At 41.3% G+C, this 12,435-nt stretch overlaps 1 protein-coding gene across 1 annotated transcript in view; it reads left to right on the top strand.

The window, feature by feature from the left end:
• Positions 1-12,435, top strand: part of LOC122553870 (EH domain-containing protein 1-like) — a 75,540-nt gene that overhangs the window by 43,967 nt on the left and 19,138 nt on the right. The window contains exon 5 of the mRNA XM_043698319.2: positions 5,524-5,688. Within this exon, the coding sequence (XP_043554254.1) occupies positions 5,524-5,688 (165 nt within the window). The remainder of the gene's footprint in view (positions 1-5,523; positions 5,689-12,435) is intronic.

Here is a 12,435-nt window from a genome sequence, read left to right as displayed (position 1 = left end):
CTCAATGGTTAACACTGCCGCCTCACTGCACTGGAGACCCAGGTTCAATTTCAGCCTTTGGAAACTGTCTGTGTGGAGTTTGCACATTCTCCCTGTGTTTCTGTGAATTATCTCCAGGTGCTCCTGGTGTTCAAAGATATGCAGGTTAGTTGGACTAGCCATGCTAAATTACACCATAGTGTCCTGGGATGTTCAGGGTAGGTGGGATGGTTATGGGGATAGGGTATGGGGGGTTAGATCAGGGTGGGATGCTGTTTGGAGAGTTGAAGTGGGCTCGATGGGCTGAATAGCCTTTTTCCACACTGCAGGCATTCTATGATTCAAGCTGTGGCCCCAGTACAGCAACAACATTGGAATCTACACACTCATGTGGGAGGTTGCCCAGGTGTAGCCCGTTCACAAATCTATCTACAATCTCAACAGTCTGTTTTCAATCATCAAAGTAATGCAAGTGAATCATTAACATTGCTGTCAAGTGCTACTTAGTCGTCAATAACCTCCTCATAGAGGCCACTCATCTTAACCACAGGGCATCACATCCATAGTTACTCGGGAGTGTCCTAGACCTGATCATCTTCAGCTGCTTCATCGATGTGACCTTCTCTTCAAAATAAGGTCAGAAGTGGGGATGCTCACTGATGATTGCACCATGTTCAGCACTATGCACAACTCCTCTGATATTGAAGCATTCCGTATCCAGTTGTAGCAAGAAACTGGAACAATGTCCAGGTTTGGATTGGCCAATGACAAGTACCATCCCTGCTACACAGGTGCCAGGCCAAAAAGAGAGAAATGTCACTGCTTGACATTCTTTGGCATTAAGCTAGCTGAATAACCCCTTATTATCATGCTGTGATGGGCGTTGCTATTGGCCAAAAATTAAACTGGGCTATTTACATAAATACTGTGGCTCCAAACATGTAATTGTGCAAAGTTAGGGCTCTTTCAGTGCAATGACAGTATTTCTACTTTCCAGTCCCACATACCTGAGACATGTTTTATAATGTCTCTGAACAGGTTGACTTAAAACTAAGGTTTTGTAACATTGGGTGGCAAGTCAAAAGTCTGGACAGAATATTTTTAAAAAAGCCAAGAACGACTAAAGGATTACTAAGGACAGGGAAGTTTTCAGTACAAAAAGTTAATTCGCAATATTAAAAATTGATAGCAAAAGTTTCTATATTTAATTTTAAAAAGTAAATAATTACAAGCATTACTCCTATAGAGTGAGCATCAAGGTAATTAATAATGGAAAGTAATGGCTTGTTAAATGAATATAACGGGTATTTTGCATCCTTCTAAATGGACGTTAACAAAACTTGCATCTCACTAGGGTGCGTGTAAGCAACATCCCAGAAATAGCTGTCAATCAGGAAATAAACATGAGGAACTTAAACCAATTAGTCACCATGGGAGTGGTACTGAGCAAATTATTGGAGTTTAGGATTGATAAATTCCCAAGCGATGGTGGACATCAACTAAGGGTCTTAAATAAAGTGACTAATGATGTATTGATTTTAATTTTCCAAATTCCCTACTTTTAAAAAAGGTCCATTAGATTGGAGAATAGTGAGTTTATTCAAAAAGGGTGAGAGACAGAAAGCAGGAAATATGTTAAGTTATTCAAGATGTCATAGGGCAATTAGAAAAAAAGCAAGGTAATCAGGTAAAGTCAATATGGTTTTTGTGAAAGGGAAATCTTAGTTAACCAATTTAAATTCTTTTAGAAGTAACACCCGGTGTGGGTAAAGGGCAAATCAATTGGTGTACTGAGGTTTACCGAAGATTTCATAAGGTGCTGCATTAAAGGTTATTGTGAAAAATAAAAACTTATGGGATAACATATTGGCATTGATAGAAGTTTGGCTACTACTAGGCAACAGAGTAGACATAAGTGGGTTATTGGTTGATAAGATATGCGTGGTGTGCCACAGAGATCAAGGCTGGGGGCTCCATGTTTTACAATTTACAAAAACAAATTTGCATGAAAGGTTGGGAGCTTTTGTACCTAAATTTATTGATGACACACATAGGAATGAAACTAAGTTGTGAAGGGACATGAAGCTACAAAAAGTTTATAAATAAGTTGAGTGGGCAAAGTTGTGGCAGATGGAGTTTAATATGAAAAATGTGAAGTTGTTCAATTTGACAGGAAGAATAAAAAGTGAAGCATGGTCTAAAAAGAGAGATATTGCAGCACTTCGTAATATAGAAGGATCTGGGTATCCTTGTGCAAGAATTGCAAAAGGGTGGTACACAGTGACCCCTGTACCCGCAAGTCCGGTTACTGCGGTTTACTGTGGCCCAAACATAATATAGGGAACATTCCAGAACCAGGGACCAGGAGGCTGCTGGGAACGTACGCTTCCCATTTAAATGAATGGGTTCGCACCTATCCACAGTTTCGGGATTCCACGGTAGGTTTTGGAACGTATCCTCTGCAGGTATGGGGGCGACTATTGTACTATAGGCAACTCTTGCAAACAGTTAGGAAAGTTAATAAAATTCCCTTTACTGCAAAGGGAATTCCTAGAAAAGTAGCGAAGTTATTCTTCAGTTATACACCTGGAGTATTGTCAACAGTATTGGTCTCTGTAGAGTCATAGAGATGTACAGCACAGAAACAGACCGTTCGGTCCAACTCAACCAGATATCCCAACCTAATCTAGTCCCACCTGCCAGCACCCGGCCCATATCCCTCCAAACCCTTCCTATTCATATATCCATCCAGATGCCTTTTAAATATTGCAAATGTACTAGCCTCACCACTTCCTCTGGCAGATCATTTCCATACACATACTATCCTCTGCTTGAAAAGGTTTCCCCTTAGGTTTTTTTTATATCTTCCCCTCTCGCCCTAAACCTATGCCCTCTAGTTCTGGACTCACCCAACCCATTGAAGAGACTTGTCTATTTATCCTATCCATGCTCCTCATGATTTTATAAACCTCTATAAGGTCAATCCCTCAGCCTCCGATGCTCCAGGGAAAACAGCCCCAGCTTATTCAACCTCTCCCTATAGCGTGGGCGGCACGGTGGCACAGTGGTTAGCACTGCTGCTTCACAGCGCCAGAGACCCGGGTTCAATTCCCGCCTCAGGCGACTGACTCTGTGGAGTTTGCACATTCTCCCCGTGTCTGCGTGGGTTTCCTCCGGGTGCTCCAGTTTCCTCCCACAGTCCAAAGATGTGCAGGTCAGGTGAACTGGCCATGCTAAATTGTCCGTAGTGTTGGGTAAGGGGTAAATGTAGGGGTATGTGTGGTTTGCGCTTCGGCGGGTCGATGTGGACTTGTTGGGCCGAAGGGCCTGTTTCCACACTGTAAAGTAATCTAATCTAATCTAATCTAGCTGAAATCCTCCAACCCGGGCAACATCCTTGTAAATCTTTTCTGAACTCTCTTAAGCTTCAGAACATCCTTCCTAAAGGAAGGAGACCAGAATTTCGTCCAATATTCCAACAGTAACCTAACCAATGTCCGTAAAGCCACAACATGACCTCCCAACCTCTGTACTCAATAAAGGAAAGCATACCAAACACCACCTTCACCATCTTATCTATCTGTGACTCCACTTTCAAGGAGCTATGAACCTGCACTCCAAGGTCTCTTTGTTCAGCAGCACTCCCCAGGACCTTACCATTAAGTGTATAAGTCCTGCTAAGATTTGCTTTCCCAAAATGCAGCACCTTGCATTTATCTAAATTAAACTCCATCTGCCACTCCTCAGCCAATTGGCCCATCTGATCAATATCCTGTTGTAATCTGAGGTATCCTCCTTCGCTGTCTGCTACACCTCCAATTTTGGTGTCATCAGCAAACTTAGTAACTATACCTCTTATGCTCATATCCAAATCATTTATATAAATGATGAAAAATAGTGGACCCAGCACCGATCCTTGTGGCACTGCACTGCACTGGTCACAGGCCTCCAGTCTGAAAACTCTCCACCACCACCAGTCTTCTACCTTTTGAGTCAGTTCTGTATCCAAATGGCTAGTTCTTCCTGTATTCCCTGAGATGTAACCTTGCTAACCAGTCTCCTATGGGGAATTTTGTAGAACTCCTTACTGAAGTCCATATAGATCACATCCACTGCTCTACCCTCATCAATTCTCTTTACAACTTCTTCAAAAAACTCAATCAAGTTTGTGAGACATGATTTCCCACGCACAAAGCCATGTTGACTATCCCTAATCAGTCCTTACCTTTCCAAATACATGTACATCATGGCCCTCAGGATTCCCTCCAACAACTTGCCACCACTAACATCAGACTCACTGGTCTATAGTTGCCTGGCTTGTCCTTATCATGCTTCTTTAAACAGTGGCACCACATTAGCCAATCTCTGGCCTTCTGGCACCTCACCTGTGACTATCAATGATACAAATATTTGAGGGCGGCACGGTGGCACAGTGGTTAGCACTGCTGCCTCACAGCGCCAGAGACCCGGGTTCAATTCCCGCCTCAGGCGACTGACTGTGTGGAGTTTGCATGTTCTCCCCATGTCTGCGTGGGTTTCCTCCGGGTGCTCCGGTTTCCTCCCACAGTCCAAAGATGTGCAGGTTAGGTGAATTGGCCATGCTAAATTCCCCGTAGTGTTAGGTAAGGGGTAAAGGTAGGGGTTGCGCTTCGGCGGGGCGGTGTGGACATGTAGGGCCGAAGGGCCTGTTTCCACACTGTAAGTAATCTAATCTAATCTAATCTAAAATATCTTGGCAAGAGGCCCAGCAATCACTTCCCTAGCTTCTCAGAGTTCAAGGATGCATCTGATCAGGTCCTGGGAATTTATCCATTTTTGTGATTCAAGACATCCAGCACTTCCTCCTCTGTAATATGGACATTTTTCATGATATTACCATCTACTTCCCTACATTCTTATCTTCCATGTCCTTCTCCACAATAAGCACTGATGCAGAATACTCATTTAGTATCTCCTGTATTTAAAGACAGATGTAAAAATATTGGAGGTAGTCTAGAGAAAGTTTACGAGACTAATACCTGGAATTGTGGTTGTGTTATGAAGGAAGTTTGGACTGGCTAGGCCTGTATCAGCTCCATTTAGTACAATAACAGACAACCTGATTAAAACAAAATCCTGACGGGTCTTGATAGGGTAGATGTGGAGAGGATGTTTCTCTTGTGGGACAATCCAGAACTAGAAGGTCATCATTGTTTAAAATAAGGAGTCACCCATTTAGGACAGATGACGTTTGTGAGGGTTGGAATGCTCTTCTTAGGAAGGCAACATCAGAAGAACCTTGAAATATTTTCAAAGTACCAATAGCAATAGGTACTTGATGAGCAAGGGAGGTGAAAGGTTATCAAGGATAGGTAAGCAATGATCTTATTGAATGACAGAGCAGGCTTGAGGAACCTTGTCCTGCTCTGGATTCATGTGTTTAAGGTTTGTAAGCAGGAAGTGTGTATGGATGTAAGATTTTTAGTATACAGTATTATGGGTACATGTGAAAAAGTACATTGGATGTTGAATGTATTGTCTAACCACTCCCAATGTTGTTTCTAGGTTCATGCCTATATCATCAGTTACTTGAAGAAGGAGATGCCAGCTGTTTTTGGGAAAGAACTGAAGAAGAAGGAGATGATAAGTAGACTTCAAGAGATATATTTCACGCTCCAGCAGGAACACAATATCTCTGCTGGTGATTTTCCCAATGTAAAAAAGATGCAGGTATGATGGTAGCAATGTGCACTCAATTGTTTCCATTTGACAGAGCGCAAGATGTAATTTTTTAATGCGAAGAGTTATTGGATATGTGTGTGAGTGAGAGAGGGAAGGAATTGATGCTGTTATTTCTAGAATTAATTTACAGTAATCCCATCTCACTATTCTTTTAAAGAATAAGTAATGAAAATTATCCTGAGTATTCTTTGCCACACCACTTAAAACATTTTGAGAGATGAATGTTACAAGGGTAGCAAAATGAAAGAATACAGAATAGGCTGCACCAAAGAGTGTTTGTTCATTTAGGTATCATCCTTAGGTGTAAGTGTAGAGACGTTACAATATGAAATGGGTCATTTAGCTCAACCTAACATTGTTGGTTCTTGTCCTCCACATAACCAAGTAATTCTAATCATATTTATCCAGCCTGTTCCTGGATACTTCTTTTTAAATTCTCTTTTCCTTCCACACTATTCAATCTGATCATAACTATTGACACAGTTTCTGCTTCAACCATTAAAACTGGGAGTGCAAACATGTTACTCCTGTTCATTGTTCTATGTATCTTGAATTTCATCTTGAATCTCTGAGCCTTTCATCTGGACTCTTCAACTACTTGCCCAGTTTTCCCATACTTCCAAACACATCTACAACATCAGTCTCTTGTTTAATCTCTTCATAAAAATAAGTTCCTAAATGCTTTGCATCATAACCTTCTGCATTTTATGTTCTGTATCCAAAGACTAAAATCTAGAATTCTTCAATTTTTAAGAACAACTTACTTTTATTCTTTCATTGAATGTGAGAGATCCTGGTAAGACCAGTTAGTGTTGTCCACTATTTATTGTCCTTGTGGTGGTAGTGCGCTGCCTTTTTGAACCACTGAACTTCCTGTGGTGTAGGTACCCCCACAGGGAGTACCAGAATTTTGATCCAGGGCAATGAAAGGGACTGTGATATATTTCCAAGTCAGAACAGATGTTTGGAGTGGCTTGGAGTAGAACTTGCTGGCCGTGTTGTTCCCATGTGTCTTTTCTTCTAGATGGTAATGGTCCTGGTTTTAGAAGGTGCTGACCTACCTTTATACAACATAGAACATTACAGCGCAGTACAAGCCCTTCGGCCCTCGATGTTGAACTGACCTGTCATACCAATCTGAAGCCTACACTATTCCATGTCCGTCCATATGCTTGTCCAATGACGACTTAAATGTACTTAAAGTTGGCGAATCTACTACCGTTGCAGGCAAAGCATTCCATACCCTTACTACTCTGAGTAAAGAAACTACCTCTGATATCTGTCCTCTATCTATCACCCCTCAATTTAAAGCTATGCCCCCTCGTGCTCGCCGTCACCATACTTGGAAAAAGGCTCTCCCTGTCCACTCTATCTAACCCTCTGATTATCTTATATGTCTCTATTAAATCACCTCTCAACCTTCTTCTCTCTAATGAAAACCCATCAAACCCATTATAATTATGGGACTGGTTCAGTTTAGTTTCTAGTCAGTGCTAACTCCAGAATGTTGATAGTGGAGGATTCAGCAATGATAATGCAATTGAACATCAAGGGACGGTGGTCAGAATTTCTCTTGTAGTTTTCTGGTACTTGTGTTGCATGAATGAAACCTGCCATTTAGCAGCTCAAGCCTGCGTGTTATCGAGGTCTGCAGATGGACAGCGACTACTTCAGTATGTGAGAAGTCACGAATGATGCTGAACAGGCAGGCAGTCATCAGAAAACATCCTTGTTCAGGAAGGTCATTGATGAAGCAGCCGAAGAATTTGAGGTACTGTCTTCTCCCCCAGTACAACAAGACAGAACATAGAATATAAGCTTAAGGAACCAATAAATCTGGAAAATAAAGCTAATTTCTGCAATAGTGATGTGAAGCAGTCATTGACTGATTTGATTTATTATTGTCACATGTACCCCTAAGTGCAGGGAAAAGTTTTTTTTGTTTTGCTTGCAATACAGGCAGATCCTAACACAAAGAGCATAGGGTGATTAAACAGAGCAAGAAATACAAAGTTGCGTTTGCAGAGGAGGTACGCAAAAAGCAGAAATGAGGTTTAAAAGAACAGAACGGTTGTAAGAAATGTGAGAATAAGATCTGCTGTAGAAAGATCATAGAGTCACCCAGTGTCAGCACCATTTTGTCATCTCTCAAGGTGACAAGAGTCTTGTATTGTAAAAACTCATCTAATTCACTAGTTTCCTTCAGGAATTCTTACCCAGCCAACCCCACTTGTGACTCCAAACCAACAGCAAAGTCTCTCAACTCTTATTTTAAAAGGTTCAGGATGTCACTGTAAACCCACTGCAAATCAAAATGGTACAAAAATGTCAAAAAGGAATAAAACCAGATGACCACTCAGCATCAATCCAGGAACTGGAGATGACCGAGCCATGCAAAATTCTCCTCAATAACGTCTCTGGGCTTATGCTAAGGTTGAGGGAACTGTCTTACAGAGTAATTGAGCAATAGCTTGATGCACCTCCAAATTATTTTTTATAGCCACTGCCCTAGACAACTCATTACTGTCCCTGGGTATGTCCTGTCTTACTAGCAGGACAGTGGGACACAACCAGAGATGTTGGCATAGTTCTACAACAATCAACATGCTTGGCAATGGAAATCCTCAACATTGACTCAAGATCCCATAACTCATATGGCAAACATGAGCAAGAACACATCCTTCGGGTTACTAGCTACTGCCCTCCCTCATTCATACTCCTTCATGGTGAGCATCACATGGAAAAAGCACTGAGTGGTGAGGAGAAAAATGTATTCTGGATAGACGGTTACTTCCAGTATTCATTACCAAGAATGCCTCAGTTGCACTACTACTCACCATGCCGGTCTGGTTTTGAACGCAATGTTTGCCAGGTTGAGCCTATGGCTGGTAGTAAGTGAAGCAACAAGATGGAAAACCCACTTATCCTCACCCTCATCAGTTTATCCCTGTCTTGGATATATCTGTCCATGCCTGTATTAGTAGGAGCGACCACTGCACAGTCCTTGTGTAGAGGATCTCCCACCTTAAAACTAATGATACTGTCCATAATAAACAGTACTGCCTCTGTGAGAAAAGGGATAGATTAATGTCAGAGTTAATGGCTGAAAGTTGGGCAATGGTAAGTTGCTATGAGCCATTAGTAACAACAGAACTATATTCAATGGTAATATAATCCTATTTTCCAGTATAACGGTCATTCTGTCATTACCAGCGGGTAAGAAAATCCAGACATCAGTAAGGACTGTAGGGACATGTGGCAAAAACAGCACCATACAACCATGCATACCTAATATGCAAATAAAAGCAAACACTACAAATTCAGGGAATTTTAACTAAAAGCAAAGTACTGCAGAAACTCAGCAGGTCTGGCAGAACTGAAAAGGACTGAAAAATAGTTTTGATGTCGTTGATCAAGAGGAAGGAAGAGAGAGTGGAACAGATGGTGAGAGTGCCCATAGCAAAATACAGGAAAAGCTAACTGTCATAAAGAAGAGACAGATGTAAATTAGGTGTAAATATTGGGTGTGAAATGCAAAAAATGGGTCTGCTCTGTGTGAGAGAGAGAGAGAAGGAAGAATAGGGACAGCAAGTCATATTGTGTAGTTGTTGAACTCAATGTCTTGAAGCAAAGTACTGCAGAAACTCAGCAGGCCTGGCAGAACTTAAAATGCTTAAGCTGAAAATGAAGTGTTGTTCCTTCTCATTTGACAAAGGGTCAGTTAGACTCGAAACGTCAGCTCGTTTCTCTCCTTACAGATGCTGCCAGACTTGCTGAGATTTTCCAGCATTTTCTCTTTTGGTTTCAGATTCCTGCATCCGCAGTAATTTGCTTTTATTCCTTCAGCTTGCTTTGCAGTCTGTACAATGAGATTACTGTGAATACCCAGTGGACTAGATTGAAAGAAGTTTAAGTAAAACGTTACTTCACCTGGAAGGTGTATTTGTGGCCTTAGGCAGTGAGGAGGGAGAAAATGAATGGACAAGTGATACACTTCCTGTGATTTCATGGAAAGGTTCCACATTAAGTGAGGATGTATTAGGAGTGATGGAGGAGTGGATCGGATGACATGGAGGGAATGACACCTGTAGAATGCCAACAATGAAGGGAAGGGGAAAATTTGAATACATTACCAAACTGAATGGATACACAAAGCACCATCAATGCTACTTTAATTCCATGTAGTTTTGTACTTGTGATTCCAGTGCAGACTATTCCATTTACAACAAGCAATGCATGGCATCTCATTAGAAGGTGAGATCAGTCTAGTTTGGCAGAAAGACTTGCAACTTGTGTTGAAAAGAATGTAATCTTTATCAATAATCAAAATATTCACAATGTAAAATAGAGATGGGATACATCAGGTGAGAAAGTTGTATTTTCTCCATTAGTGATTTCCTCCACTCTATCTTATTCTGCTTGCATCACATCTATAATTCAGCAGTTTAAAGTGTGACCAAGGTTTTGTTACATAATTGTTGGAGGCTAGCTCACCTAATTCTGAGCTAATGTTTGATAAAACAGGTCTTGTAGGAGTAACACAGTGTTGTTAATATTTATATAACTGTAGTGCCTATAATTGCCAGAAGAGGATATAGCTCAGATTGAGTGAAAAAAAAAGGATATACTTTAATTGGCCTGGTGAAACATGTTATAACGTACCCATGTCTGGGATTCACAGCTGGACCTTCTGCCCAGAGGTAGGAACATCAGCACTGTGCCAGATGCACCATTTAGAATTTGTTTCGAAACATAGTAGTCATCAGTCAAGACAGATAAAGTCAAAGATCACACCGCACCGGTTGTAGTCCAACAGGTCTATTTGAAACCACAAGCTTTGAGCCCTAGCTCCTTCCTCAGAGAGAGAGAGAGAGAGAGAGAATACATCGGACACAGAATGTATAAGTAAAAGATTTCCTTCTCTCGCTCTCTTGCACTCACTCACTCACCTCCCTTTTATGGGGTGAATTTGCATTTGCAGTTACATTCTATGTTGTTCCAAAAGCATACAATCTGTAGATAGTCGGTCAATGTGATATTTTATAAATTCCTACTTGAGAAATAAAGCTAGTTTGACTCCAGGCTGAGACACTTGACAAATGGCCTCACACCTAAAATGAATTTTCTGACTTGAGGTGTCACCCTTATTCTGATAAAATCTGAAGTTATCTCTGGAGAGCAATTTAAAAGAAATTTTGGGATTTACATATTAATCAAATGAAACCTGCACCTCCATTCTAACTAGTTAAAGACTTAATAGCCATCCAGGTTTGTTCAATACATTTGCATAAGTTGAATGCTCCTTTGATTTTTTTTCTTTATAAATTCTGTGTCTGATGTATTATCTTTTCACTAACTGCCTGAGGCAGGAGCTGGGGCTCCGGAAGCTGGCAGTTTCAAATAAACCTGTTGGAAATATAAATATAATCCAGTGTTGTGCAATTTTTGACTTTGTCCACCCAATCCAATGCCAGCACCTCCAAATCATGGGCAAGATAAAGGCTTCAAGCCTAACTGGGAGACTTCCCAATTATTACCTTCCCAGTTATTACTGGTTATTACCTTAACCACTTGGCCACCCAGGGTTCACATAAGATAAACTGATATAAACAACTAAGCTGGCTATTGAAATCAGGGAGGTATTAATGATGGGTGAATTATTAGTCATTCACCTAATTAGATTACTTACTTAGTGTGGAAATAGGCCCTTCGGCCCAACAAGTCCATACCGACCCGCTGAAGTGCGCGCACCCAGACCCATTCCCCTATGTTTACCCCTGCACCTAACACTACGGGCAATTTAGCATGGCCAATTCACCTGACCTGCACATTTTTGGATTGTGGGAGGAAACTGGAGCACCTGGAGGAAACCCACGCAGACACAGGGAGAATGTGCAAACTCCACACAGTCAGTCGCCTGAGGCGGGAATTGAACCCGGGTCTCTGGCGCTGTGAGGCAGCAGTGCTAACCACTGTGCCACCGTTTTAGTCTTGTAATAAATAACTGCAAGTATCTCTAGCACTTGTTTTTGTAGCTTCTCTTTGAGCTGGGTCAGTGTGTGTCTGTTTTGTCGAGTATATGGGTTTATTTATTTGTGTGATGTTTATGGGAGTAGTTATATTGAGTGAGGTTGAGAGTGCATAATAGGCGATCTGTAGGTATCTCATCTTGTTGACACTTCTGCTATTGAGATTGCCTTCAGGTTAACCACGTTGAGAAGGAAAGTTGTTCTGTCTTGATTGAGATAACAACATTCACCTGTTGAGCGAGGGAAGGCAATCTTGTAGCTCGCTCTATTTTGGAAAACCAGCTTGGTGAACAGGTTTAGCATAATTCTCCATACCATCTAGAATCTGGACACTCCAAAGCAATCAAGGCTCCTGGTACATTAATCCCTTTGGAGGGTGCCAGAAATAGCATTTGTCTGTAATTATACCTCCCAAACCTTTCTGAGACTGAGTAATAGAGTTGAGTTGATTGGACTAATAATATGTGTTTTTATATCATTTACACTTGTGCATTCACAAAACAATCATCCTATATCTTAGGGCTTCCTCCAGCAATGGTCATGAATTTTGAGAATTTCATCAAAAAATGTAACAAGGAGGCAGTTGTGCCTTTGATCCAGCACAGTTATGTGCTTCAGCAATTGCATTTCTGAAGTTCTGGTTAGAATGCAGCAGAAAGAAAATACTTCCTCTAGGCTGGAGGGTCTTCAGCCAACATCACCTGTA

This window comes from Chiloscyllium plagiosum, unplaced genomic scaffold (assembly GCF_037043375.1).
Source record: "Chiloscyllium plagiosum isolate Xiang-an unplaced genomic scaffold, Cpla_swu_hap1 HiC_scaffold_8, whole genome shotgun sequence".
In the NCBI taxonomy this organism is placed as follows: Eukaryota; Metazoa; Chordata; class Chondrichthyes; order Orectolobiformes; family Hemiscylliidae; genus Chiloscyllium; species Chiloscyllium plagiosum.
The sequence above is the reverse complement of the archived record's forward strand: the minus strand, read 5'-3'. Positions and strand labels throughout refer to the sequence as shown.